This window comes from Marmota flaviventris, chromosome 10 (genome assembly GCF_047511675.1).
Source record: "Marmota flaviventris isolate mMarFla1 chromosome 10, mMarFla1.hap1, whole genome shotgun sequence".
Lineage (NCBI taxonomy): Eukaryota > Metazoa > Chordata > Mammalia > Rodentia > Sciuridae > Marmota > Marmota flaviventris.
In genome coordinates, this window is record NC_092507.1 from 936,200 (window position 1) to 948,431 (window position 12,232).

The 12,232-nt window shown below is 61.5% G+C and overlaps 1 protein-coding gene across 1 annotated transcript in view; it reads left to right on the plus strand.

Moving 5' to 3' along the window:
- Prkcz (protein kinase C zeta) overlaps positions 1 to 9,643 on the plus strand; it is an 84,741-nt gene extending 75,098 nt beyond the window's left edge. The window contains exons 11-18 of the mRNA XM_027947606.2: positions 1,211 to 1,297; positions 2,468 to 2,603; positions 2,795 to 2,882; positions 4,207 to 4,326; positions 4,842 to 4,921; positions 5,207 to 5,296; positions 9,104 to 9,219; positions 9,410 to 9,643. Coding sequence (XP_027803407.1) covers positions 1,211 to 1,297; positions 2,468 to 2,603; positions 2,795 to 2,882; positions 4,207 to 4,326; positions 4,842 to 4,921; positions 5,207 to 5,296; positions 9,104 to 9,219; positions 9,410 to 9,497 — 805 coding nt within the window. The 3' untranslated portion in view covers positions 9,498 to 9,643. The remainder of the gene's footprint in view (positions 1 to 1,210; positions 1,298 to 2,467; positions 2,604 to 2,794; positions 2,883 to 4,206; positions 4,327 to 4,841; positions 4,922 to 5,206; positions 5,297 to 9,103; positions 9,220 to 9,409) is intronic.
- Positions 9,644 to 12,232: the final 2,589 nt, after the last annotated feature.

A 12,232-nucleotide genomic window follows, 5' to 3' on the forward strand; every position in this document is an offset into this window, starting at 1 on the left:
TCTGCAAACGGGCTTGAGTTTGGTTTCCCTGAAGTGGTCTCACCACGTGCGGGCGAGGTCTTTCCAGTAAAAGGAAGCCCATCTCTGGCCAGGGGTTTGGAGACTGGAGGGACCTGTGCAGTCGAGATCCTGTCCCTGAACTCATGGTCACCTCAGTGGCCCCAGCCATCCTTCCTACCTGTCGGCCTGGAGGGCTGGTGGCATCTCAGACGCATCGTGGCCACTCCTCTCTGGGACTTTGTGTTGTCCCCACACTGGAACATCTGAGTCCTGAAGGCCGGGCTACAACCCAGAGTCCCACCCTTTCCTGTCTTTCCTGGTGGCTGGCAGGTCTGGTCAGCTGTGCCCACCCTTCCTGCCACGCTCGTCCCTGGTCCAGACCACCCCTGCTGGCCCTCTGTGGCTCCTGGCCGGCCCTCCCAGGAATCCCTTCAGACGAGGCAGCAGACCATGGGGTCCCCACGAGGTCCCCCACCCACCCTCCTGGCCAGCCCCAGCCCGGCTCGGCTCCAGGTGGCCAGCTGTGGTCCTGCAGCTCTGCCTCCCCTTCCCTGCGCCCTGTCCAGGCCTCTGCGCCCTGTCAGAGGTCACCTATCCACACGGTCCCCACCTGGCAGGCCTCGGGCCTCTAGCCCTGGAGGGCGGATCAGGAGATACAGCTGCTTACCGGTCCCTCTTTCCTCGTCCCCGTCCTCTGCCTGGCGCCCTGAGCTGCGCCTGCCCCCGGGTTGATCTTAGATGTTGGGAGAGCCGGAGCCACACCCACCAGCCCAGGCACAGAGCTGGCCTCAGCCGCCTTCAGTCTGAGCTGTCCCTGCAGGTCCCAGGAGCCACCTGGGTCCCTGGTTTCCTCCTCTTTGGGCCACCTGGGAGGAGCTGGACGTGAAAGGCTACAGGCCAGCAGCCAAAGGCAGCTCTGTCTGCTATTGAAGGTCAAGTTCCTCCAGGCACCGTGGCCGACCCCTGCAATCCCTGTGGCTCAGGGGCCTCACACCTTTGATCCTGGGCATCCTGGGCAACTGGAGAGACGGCGTCTCAAAATAAAAGTCACAGGACTGGGATGCAGCCTGGTGGCAGGGCATCCCCAGTTCCGAACACCAGTGGCCGTCTCGGAGGCTGCCACTCCCAGGCAGCTCTTAGCTGCTCTGCCCGAGGTGAGGCTATAGGTGCTGCCGAGGGACATGAGCCCGGCCCCTTGTCTCCTGCGCAGGTTGTTCCTGGTCATAGAGTACGTCAACGGTGGGGACCTCATGTTCCACATGCAGAGACAGAGGAAGCTCCCGGAGGAACACGCCAGGTGGGTCCCAGGCAGGGCAGGGCAGGGGCCGGATAGACGGGGCAGGCATGAGGACCCTCCTCAGGAGGTCGGCAGGAGCTGGGAGGAAGGGCAGAGAGGACACTGCTGTGGGGAGCCAGGTCTTGTGGGCGGCCCTGATGTCACCAGGCCCCGCCTGGGAGCAGCGGGCTCCAACATGAGACGGCCCAGTGGCAGAGCGTGCCAGGAAGAGCGGTCTCCGTGTCCTTTGAAAACGACTGAGGGACACCTGCCCCTTCTCGTGGCACCGGTGTCTGCCCACAAGCCTCTGCCAGCCTCGGGCAGCGCGGCCCCCAGCAGCCTCCCCTCACCAGCTCTCCTCCTCCGTACCCCACCCGCCCTGCAGTTCTGAGTCCCCAGGACCCTCTGGGGACGCGGAGCCTGTGGCGGCGTGTGCACACGGCCCGCTTCCCAGCGTGAGTGTGGTGGCATTGTGGGCCTTCACGCTGCTGTGTGGCCGTCCTGCCACACCTCCCAGGCCACAGCTCCGTCCCCTGAGTCGGTGGGCACCCGCCTCCATCCTGAGCCCCTTCGGCTGCCCCCTCTGAGAGGAGCTCCTCGTGGTGCGCTGGTCTGCGTCCCCCCATGGCTCAGCATGATGTCTTCATCCTGCCCTGTTGCCCCGGGGTCGCGATGTCCTTCTAAAGGCCACGCAGTGGACAGACTTGGCCTCCTCCTTCCATTCACATGTCCTGGACTCAGGTCACCCCGCGCTTCAGTTGCTGGGAATAAAGCGCTTTGCTCTGGTGGGCAGTTCTGAGGCCCTGCTCCGGACTCTGGCCTCCACACCCGAGGGGAACTGCCCGGCCACGTGGAGTTCTGTCTTCATGCTCAAGGGCCGTCCCTCCTGCTGTGCGCTGTGGCTGCACCGCAGAGGGCATGGGGTCAGTTTCCCCACACTCACCGCGGGCGTTTTCTGGCCGTTTTGTGCTGTCGTTGTGGCCACCCAGTGGTAGAGGGGCCTGGGTGTGCCTTGGACTTGCATTCCCCTCACGTCCAGTGGTGCTGGGTGCCCTCTGGGTCTTGGGGGCCACTCATTGGCTCGTCACACAGAAGACGCAGCCAGTGGCCAGGAGCTGGGTCAGGCAGTGCGGCCTCCGGCTGGACCTCTGCACGGGCCGCCCTCCGCTGCTGACGGCAGGTGCCCCCCAGGTTCTACGCTGCTGAGATCTGCGTTGCTCTCAACTTCTTGCATGAGAGAGGGATCATCTACCGGGACCTGAAGCTGGACAATGTGCTTCTGGACGCTGATGGACACATCAAGCTGACAGACTACGGCATGTGCAAGGTGAGCAGCTGCCCTTCCCTGGCACCAGGTCCCCCAGCCTCCTGTGGTCCAGGGGGACAGCACCTCGGCCTGCCCTGCCCTTGGTGCCCCAGGAAATGCCCACCACCTGGATACAGCTTGATGGTGGGGCTCCAAGGTGCCCTTCCACCTGCAGTCCATGTACAGTCCCCTCCTTGAATCTGTCCCCACAGGAAGGCCTGGGCCCTGGGGACACCACAAGTACTTTCTGCGGAACCCCAAATTACATCGCCCCAGAAATCCTGCGGGGAGAGGAGTACGGTGAGTGGGTGCCACACAGGAGCAGACGTGGCCAGGCCTCTGCCCTCAAGCAGAGAGGGAGGCGGGGCAACTGGGCCAGCCCCCAGGGTCCAGGGCAAGGCCTGCCTGGCCACCAGGGAGAGGCTCGGTTGGCCATCTCGCACCCCACGTGTCCTGGCCTGCCAGCCCTTGCAGACCTCCTGGTGTCCAGAGCCGGTCCTTGAGGGCCCTGCAAGGACTTTCCTTATCCAAGAGCCCCGAGGCTGGGGCAGGGAGAGGATGAGGAAGCAAGGACAGGCAGGGGTCAGGACAGGTGCCCTGCATCGGGGGGCACCACCTCAGGTGCAGGGGAAGAGGTGTCCCCGGGAAGGCTGACGCGTCTTCTGCTCCCGTCCTGCTCTGGGTGGGAGGCGGCAGCGGGACGTCATGTGCACCCACGTTCACCTGTGTGTGGAGGGTGTGCTGCGTGTGCCCACTAGTGTGCCCACTGCCCTGACACACCTGTGCCAGGAGACCAGGTGGAGCCGGCAGGCCAGCCAGGCCCTGCCCTCGGAGTAACTGGGCCCCCGAAGCTGCTTTGGTTGAAGGTAAAGGTGCTCAGTGGCCAGAGCAGGAAGACCAGACAGGCAGTGGACTAAAACACAGTCCAGAGCGGGCTGGGCCGGGCCCTGCACACGGCAGGCAGGGCCTTGACTTAGTTAGGGCAGGTGGCCATCTGGACTGTGGTGGCAGCTGCTGTCCTTAGGCAGAATCCGAGGCTCCCCGTGCGCTAAGACAGTACCCGACAGACCACCTGAACGTCAGGAGGCCGGAGAGTGGATGTAGCCGGGGTCACGGGAGCGTTGTGCTGTCGCGGGGGCTTTCCAAACTCAGTTAAACAAAAGCAGAAACAAGAAATAGACTGGCCAGGCATGGTGGCCACGCCTGTGAGCCCAGCGATCTGGGAGGCTGATGCAGGAGGATCGTAAGTTCCAAGCCAGTCTGGGCAGCTGAGTGAGGTCCTGTCTGAAAATAAATTGTTAAAAGGACGGAACGCGCTCGGTGGTGAGACCCTTCCTTGGTTCAGCCCCCAGAAAAGGGAGGGCGACTAGGTGGGCAGCGTATCAAGGATGCCCGAGCAGAACTGAAGGCCCAGGTGGCCACCAGGGAGCCACAGTGTGGGCCGAGGGTGACGGCTCAACTTGCAAACAGTCCTGCAGCTCCGAGGGAGACAGGCCCAGGACAGTGGGTGGCGGGAGCCGCCGAGGAGGATGCGGGCTCCCTGGGTCGAGGCTGCGCCAGTTTGGAAGCGTCCCCATTTGTGTTGGCTGAGCCTGTCAAGCAAACCAAAGACGGCTCTTCCCAGGGTTCAGCGTGGACTGGTGGGCGCTGGGCGTCCTCATGTTCGAGATGATGGCCGGGCGCTCCCCCTTCGACATCATCACCGACAACCCTGACATGAACACAGAGGACTACCTTTTCCAAGGTGCGTGGGCCCAGGGTGCTCCCGGGCTTCCTCCTGGCCACCCTCCCTCTGGCCAGCCTCGTTCCCACACGTGGCTCGCAGGCTCTGTGAGTCAGGGAGTGGCCATGTGGTGGTGATGCACTTCACGTCACCAAGGGTGACCTGAAAAGAGAACCCTGACTTAGCCCGAACCCCCTTCTGCCCAGGCCAGGCACACCTGGAGGCCTGGACAGTGCCCCGGCCGTTGTCACCTGGAAGCCCTGACACCTGCCCTGGTCAAGGCCCCTGTCCTGGGAATGCAGGTCCAGGGGCCAGGCTGTCCCTCGGCACCCTCTGCTGGCCAGTGTGCTGAGGCTGCCGTGCGCCTGAGACAGGGCTGAGTGTGGGGAGCAGTTGGTTTGCAGCCCGTGGAGCCCTCCTGCAGGGTAGGACGGGGCCTGGCAGGGCACCCAGAGGCCCTGTTCAGAACTGGGCTTAGGCCGCAAGTGCTGGGCAGAGCCGGCTCAGCCAGGCCCTTCCCTGCTCCCTCCTGGCAGTGATCCTGGAGAAGCCAATCCGCATCCCCCGGTTCCTCTCCGTCAAAGCCTCCCACGTCTTGAAAGGATTCCTAAACAAGGTACACGCCTGGCCCCACGCCTGTCCAGGGGCCTCCGTGGAGGGCTCTGGGTCCTGGGATGTGGGATCCCCGCCCTCATTGGGCCTTCATACTTAACAAAACAGAGTGGGCATCATGCCCAGGAGGAGAGGGGAGAGCAGCCCAGCCCGTCTGGGAGAGAATGCCAGTAAAACTCGGGACTCTCGGGGCTCCGCAGAACACTTCCACTGGGGGTGGCGGGGTCTCCTCTTGAGCATGGGCCTGTCTTGGGAGGCTGACTGGCCCTCGTTTGAATCCTAACCCCAGGACCCCAAGGAGAGGCTCGGCTGCCGGCCACAGACTGGCTTTTCGGACATCAAGTCCCACGCCTTCTTCCGCAGCATCGACTGGGACCTGGTAAGGCCTCAGGGAGCTGTGCGTCCCAGGCACGAGCAGGCCTCCAGCAGGCCGTGTGGGAGGGCCACGCACCTCGGGGTCCTTAGTGGGGCCCCACTGCGTGGAGCCAGGGCTGCCAGGATGGGAATGGAGGGCATGGGCCCCAGGGCTCCAGGAGTGAGGGGGACACAAAGAGAACTCGGCCAGCAAGCTGAGGGTGGCACTTCCTGGCCATCTATGGGCAATTTCTTTGGTGTCCTAGTCGGTTTCCAAAAGCTGCCTGGTCTCAGTCTGTCCCCACTAGTCACTAGACAGGTAGTGGCACCACACTCAAGTGGGGTCTGGTCGGTCCCTGGGACTGGAGAGAAGCCGACGCAGTGTGTCTCCGTGATGCGAACAGCCCGTGAGGGGAGGCAGCGGGGCAAAGCTCAGGCCGGCGTCTGCTTCCCAGCCCCACCTGGTCTGTGTGCCACAGCAGCGACGTCCACTCTGGCCCTGTGGTCAGAGCGGGCTCCCTTCCACACAGCCAGTCAGAGGGCTGTCCTGCACACCTGGGGACCCTGGGAAGGGGGCGGGTCAGGTGACCAGGCAGGCCCTGGCCCCTCCTGGAGCCCAGCAGCTGTGCATGGCAAAGCCAGAGCCCCATGTCCTTCCTCTCTGGGGGCAGAGACTTCAAGAGAGAACTTTGCTGTTTTCTGTTTGATTTTACTGCTCTGCAGTCCCAGGGAAAGACGGGTTTGGACTTGACTTCACCACCCAGGTGACCCCGCCCCTGACCCACACTGACACTCAGCTGTCCACTGCCAACCTGGTGGAGCCCGGGGCAGGTGCTCAGTGGGATATGCGTCCCTCCCGGACACCTCCTGCCCCCACCCAGCTCAGCTCCTTCTCCAGGAGTAGGTGGCTCATCCTGACAGTCTCTTCTTTCACAAACAAGGCATCACCCAAATCCAAGGCCAGCCCTGCAGGCCAGAAGGACACCTGCTCCTTAGAAGCCTGAGGGCCTGAGGTGGCTGTCCCCTGCAGGTCATGGCTGTCACCACATCAGCCGTTAGCCTTTTCATCCCTGTGGAGGTGCATCTTGACATGCATTCACACAGACACATGCCCAGTCACGCCAGGGGCTCAGCGGCACAGAGGACCCACCCGGCCCTCTGCCCACAACCCCCCTCCCCACCCACATCATGGACCCAGCCTAGCTTCTGTCCGGGGACCTCCCGCCTGCCCCCGTCCTTCCTCCTGTGCCTCTCAGGGCCCCACGAGTCCCCCAGCATATAGGGCGTGCTCCTGCCACAGGGCCTCTCAGGCAGGGCGCGGTCTGCATGGCTGTTCCCAGGCTGATCTCCCTGGCCCATGGCCCTCAGCGGCAAAGCACAGCCTGGCCTACTGTGTCCTTTCTGCCCCCGTGGTTGTGGGCCTTGGGGGCTCCAAGGCAGAATTTGCTTCGTCCACTGCTCTGTCCTTGTGGCCTAGGATGATGGCTCACACCAACCTATGCTCAACAAATATCACTTGAGGGGCTGGGGATGTGGCTCAAGCGGTAGCGCGCTCGCCTGGCATGCGTGCGGCCCGGGTTCGATCCTCAGCACCACATACAAACAAAGATGTTGTGTCCGCCGAAAACTAAAAAATAAATATTTAAAGAAAAAAAAAAATATATATATATATATCACTTGAGAGGGGCCACGGTGGCCAAGAGAGAGGGATGTAATGCTGGCCTCTGTGTTCACTCTCAAAGGGAGAGCGAGGCAGCCTCGCCCTCCACAGAGAGAGGCCAGCACACGGCTCCCGTTCTGACTCCTGTTGGGTATCTCGGTCCTTTCAAGCAGCCAGACCTAAGATGGAGAAAACAATTCAAGAAATGCCCCCTTTTACACTTCCTTATCATGAAACACTGAAACTCATACTGACAAAGAAACGGGTGATCTTGGGGGTGGGGGTGGCGGGGAGAGTCCTGTCCCCACAGCTGTGCCTCCCCTGCAGGAGGCCCGTCTCTGAGAAGGCCACCTCCCCAACACCCATCCAGCCTCACGTGAGAAAGATCTTTCTCTAGCACCCTGATTTCCTCCCCAACTTGGGCTCCAGGACAGGGAGCGGGGGAGGCCAGCCAAGGCGGGTGGATGGGCTTGTTTACTGGCAGAGTGACTGACGCTCTGCCATCCTGGCTAGGATCAGCCACCCCCACGCCCAGTGCAGGAGAGCCTTCTGACTAGCCCTACTCTGCTCTTCCATGGGAGACGGTGGTGACAGCTGGTCCAGAGTGACCAGGTCATCTGCCATGTGGCCCAAGCTGCTCTGGGAGTAGCTGGGGGGTCCAGTGCCTCAAAGGGCCAGCTTTGAGTCTGTCTCCTCTCAATCCCTGTCCCCCTACACACCTGGCAAGGAAGGGCGCTGACCCAGCGTGGCAGACCTCCTGGACTTGTCAGGTGGCAGCTCCATTTAGGAGAGATGGGGCCTCTCACAGCTGGAGCTCAGTGTTTAGGGACAAGCCTGGCCCTGTACAGGAGAGCAGCACCCGTGAGTGTGAGTGGATGAGCTGGAGGGAGTGAGAAGGGAGTGAATGAATGAATGACTGAAGGGAGTGAATGAATGAATGAGTTAGTGAATGGGTGAGTTAGTGAATGGGTGAGAGAATCAATGAGTGGATGAGTTGGTGGACAGTGAGTGAATGGATTAATGGATGGATGGGTGAGCGAGTGAATGAATAGGTGAGGGAATTAATGAATGGGTGAGTGAATGAATGAACAGGTGAGGGAATTAATGAATGGGTGAGTGAATGAACGAATAGGTGAGTGAATTAATAAAAATGGGTGAGTGAATGAATGAACAGGTGAGGGAATTAATGGATGGGTGAGTGAGTGAATGAACAGGTGAGGGAATGAATTGATGATCGGGTGAGTGAATTAGTGAGTGAATGGGTGAGTCCATGGGGGGGGAGAGGGAGGGAGGGAGGGAAGGCTGAGTCTGAGGAAGAGGAGTCCCGGAGGGGATGTCCCTGTGGCTGTGGCAGAAGCCTGGCTAGCAGTGTGTGAATAGCAGTGGAGGTCGAGGCCCCAGGCCTGGTGTCTGCAGTTCTCGGCTCCCTCCACAGCCCAGCTAGCGGAGCCCGATTGACTGTGGCCAGGGGTAAGTGCTGCGAGGGTGCAGGGCCTGCCTGGGGACCAGGGGCCCTCCTGCCTGGTGCGTTCCCTGCTCAGCGGTCACTGTGGACTAGAGCACAGGTGTTCCCAGCACCTGTGCGTCTAAGACAAAACGGAAGGAAACTTGAGCCCCGGTTCCCCAGTTCGGTGGCAGTGGCTCTCAGGCAAGGCCGGCCAGCGTGGAGGTCTCTGCCTGGGGTGGGGCGCCTCACCACCCGGGACTGGCCTGCCTAGCCCAGGCCTCCAGTGTTTTTGAGCTCAAGTTGAATTTTTCTGCTGTTGGATATTTTCTCCTAGGTGAGTTAGTGAATGGGTGAGAGAATGTTTTTTGTGTGTGTTTTTGTTTTTGAGTACCAGTGCTTGACCACTGAGCCAGATTCCATCCCTGTTTTGTATTTTGTTGGAGTCAGGGTCTCATGGAGTTGCTTAGCGCCTCACTTTTGCTGAGGCCGGCTTTGACTCGAGATCCTCTCGCCTCAGCCTCCAAAGCTGCTGGGATCACAGGCGTGTGACACTGCGCCCAGCTGTAGGTTTTGTTTTAAGAAGAAGGGGTGTTCGGCATCCATCTACAAGGCATACCGAAAAGCAGCGTTTCTCCCATTTCATTCTGTGGTTTGAGCGAGTGCCGAGGACTAATCTGGGGGTGGAGCCCGCACTGATCTGAGGCTCCTCGCCTGGTTTTCCCCAGCTAGAGAAGAAGCAGGCCCTGCCTCCCTTCCAGCCGCAGATCACTGATGACTACGGCCTGGACAATTTCGACACGCAGTTCACCAGCGAGCCCGTGCAGCTGACCCCAGATGATGAGTAAGTGCTGGGGCAGCCCAGGGGTCAGGACGCCCTCCTGGGCTGCCGAGTTGAGGTGCAGGGCACCAGCTGCTTCCAGTCCAGCTCCCTCCCGGCCTCCCTTTCTACCATGGGTCTGGCAAGGGGGTCTCAGCAGAACCCAAGGGAGCAGGCACCCGGCCCCCCACCCACCCCTTCTCTGTGCTTCCAGGGACGTCATAAAGAGGATCGACCAGTCCGAGTTCGAAGGCTTCGAGTACATCAACCCGCTTCTGCTCTCCACCGAGGAGTCCGTGTGAGGCCTCGTGCCTCTCTGCCGTGGACATACCTGTGAATGACCCCGTGACCTCATCCTTCACCACAGCATATGCATGCCAGGCTGGGCACGAGGCTCTGGGCCGTCAGGGAGGGACGCTGGCCCGAGACTGTGGAGGGAGACATCCCCTCAGGCAGGCGCCTCTGGGCAGAGCAGCCCCTTGCATCTGGGCCTGGAGAGGCCGGCTTCGTGCTGGGGAATGGCTTCTTGGACCTGCGTGGTGGACCACCGCGGAGCTACCCAGGCGGAGACTCGCCATCTCGAAGGTGCACATTTTCCACAGAAGCAGAACTCGATGCACTGACGTGCTCCTCCAGGAGACTTAGTGTTGTGTCCTGAGGAATAAAATGTCCCGATGGTGTCCAGCGTCCCTCTGATGCCTTTTTTCCGAGTGGCACCTGCAGATGCAGCCCAGATGTGAGGAGGAGCCGAGCTTGGGAGCAGTCCGGATGTGGGTGGGGGACGGGGTCCAAGTGCCTGCAGGGGTACACTGCACAAGGAACCTTTGCCGATTCGGAACGTTTTCTAGATCCCGGTAAGTTCCTGATGTGACATTTACAAGTATTCCCCCACCACGCGCATGACCAGCCGCGGCAGTGGGCTGGTCCTGATGCCCTGGCCAGAGCGGCAGAGCTGACCTGCCCGCTCCATGGACCCGGTGGGGAAATTGGGATCCCAGAGATGCTGAGACGTCGCTCACCAAAGCACCAGTAGACCAAAAAAAGGAAAAATAAAATCTGAAAACGAAATCTGCACAAAATGTGTCTGAAGACGCTGACCAGTGCCTCCGGGATTCTTGTGTTCTGTGTCAGAGTTTTGGGAAAATTTATCAGTCACATGATACTCTCAGAGATTTAAAAACGGTGCGAGGGACCCTGGCCTTACGGTCAGCAGCCAGCCCTGAGAGCCAGCGCTGGTTCCAGGAGGGCAGTGCTGCATGGCCAGGTCAGGGCTGCTTCCCAGGTTTCTAGAAAGAGGTGAGCCAAGTCCTTGGCCCCTCGGTGTGCCAGCCACCTCTTAAGCCCCCCAGCCACTGGGCAGTGTGTGGGAGGCCTGTGCTGCAGTGGCCAGGGGGCTCTGTGCCCTAAGAGCTATCCTGGCGTGCCTTGGGGACATCGCCATACGCCCTCTGGCTCCCCACAAGGCAGTGTGGAGGCCAGTCTCACCCCAGGGGCCTCCCGAGGAGGTCATGTTAGAAACAATCACAAGTGCAAGGTGCAGGATCCACTGCCCCTGCTGCACAGAGACCTGGGTAGAGCAGTCCCCCTGACACACTCAGGTTCCTGAGGCCACTGCAGCAGCTGGCACTGAACGTGTCACAAATTCATACTGGGTCCAGGTGCTGGACAGGCCTGCGGAGTGCTTCCGGTTCCCAGGCTGCCCTGGTGCGTTAGCTGACCCCACCCCAGCTGGGGCTCCCAGGTGGCCCTGCAGCACTCCCAGCCTCAGCCAGTGAGACCCCCTCCAGGGACAGAGGCCCAGGCCACCTGTGGGGCCCAGGAGAGCTCCAGCCCCCCGGGGTACGGCGGCCCCCGAGCCCTGGTCTGAGGGCCATGCGGTCCGCCTGTCCGGGGGCAGCCACCTCTGGGAGCCCCTCGCCCCTGGCTTGCCCGGTTCAGGGTGTTCACTCCGACACTGCCACGCTGCCAAACGTGCAGGCGCCAGCGCAGCTGCTTGCGGACAGGTGTCGGTGAGACTGAGCTCATGGGAGAGGGCGTTTTTATATGTAGGAATTTGTTTTACAAATTAAAGAAGGTGAGGGATGTATCAAAGCTTGGCTTGGAAAAGCCTCCCCTTCGAACAGTCCAGACACGAGCACAGCTTTTGGAAATTGTTCATGACATCTGGTGCCTTGGTGATGGTGAAGCGTCCCGCACGCCTGGGCAGAGCCTGCGTGCCAGCTCTGCCGCAGACGCTGTCCTTGCCCGCACGGCCACGGCGTCGTGTTCCTGTGCATCTATTAAAGACTGAACGAAGCGCTCGCTCGTCTCGTGGTGGTTGCTCGTGTGCGAGGCCCCTCTGGGAAGCGGGTGGGGCCGTCCCCTCAGGTGGACTTTGTTTCCTAGAGCAGTTCTGGTTCACAGCCCCGTTGAGCAGAGGGTCCGGTGCCCTGTGTCCCCTCGCGCACACGCGTGGCCTCACCCTCGTGATCCTGCCAGTGGGCCGCACTGTCCCGGCTGCACCCTCCCCCAGTCCACACTGCGCCTTGTCTGGGCCAAGCTGAGGCCTTCCCTGGGTTTGGAGGAGGGCACAGCACATGCCAGCCCTGGAACCCCGTGCTCCGCCCATGTCCCTCCCCGCCCCTCCCCGCCAGGTACTGGGACAGGGCAGCAGGGCAGTGCCTGCGTTGAGGGCTGGACTCCGGGAAGCTGTGCCCTGCAGGCCGTCCACGTGGCAGGAAGGCCCCAGAAGGCTACCTCCTGCCCTGCACACCACCCAGTCCAGTCGCTGAGGGCCCAGCAGATAAGGACCGGAGAGGACGCCACTGTGCCTCTACTGGGCTGGGATGCCCTCTCCCCTGGCCAGACACAGCCCTGGGACTCCAGCTCCTGCCAGCAGCCTTCCCACTCAGGACAGTGCCTCGGGCTCCCTGCCCCGCTCTGGGGCCATGAGACTGGACCCCACTGCCTGCCCTGGCCTGAGGACAAGAGCCAATCCCAACCTTCCCGTGAGTCCACGCACGGTTCCCAGGCTTGCTCTGCAGAACCCCAACACAGT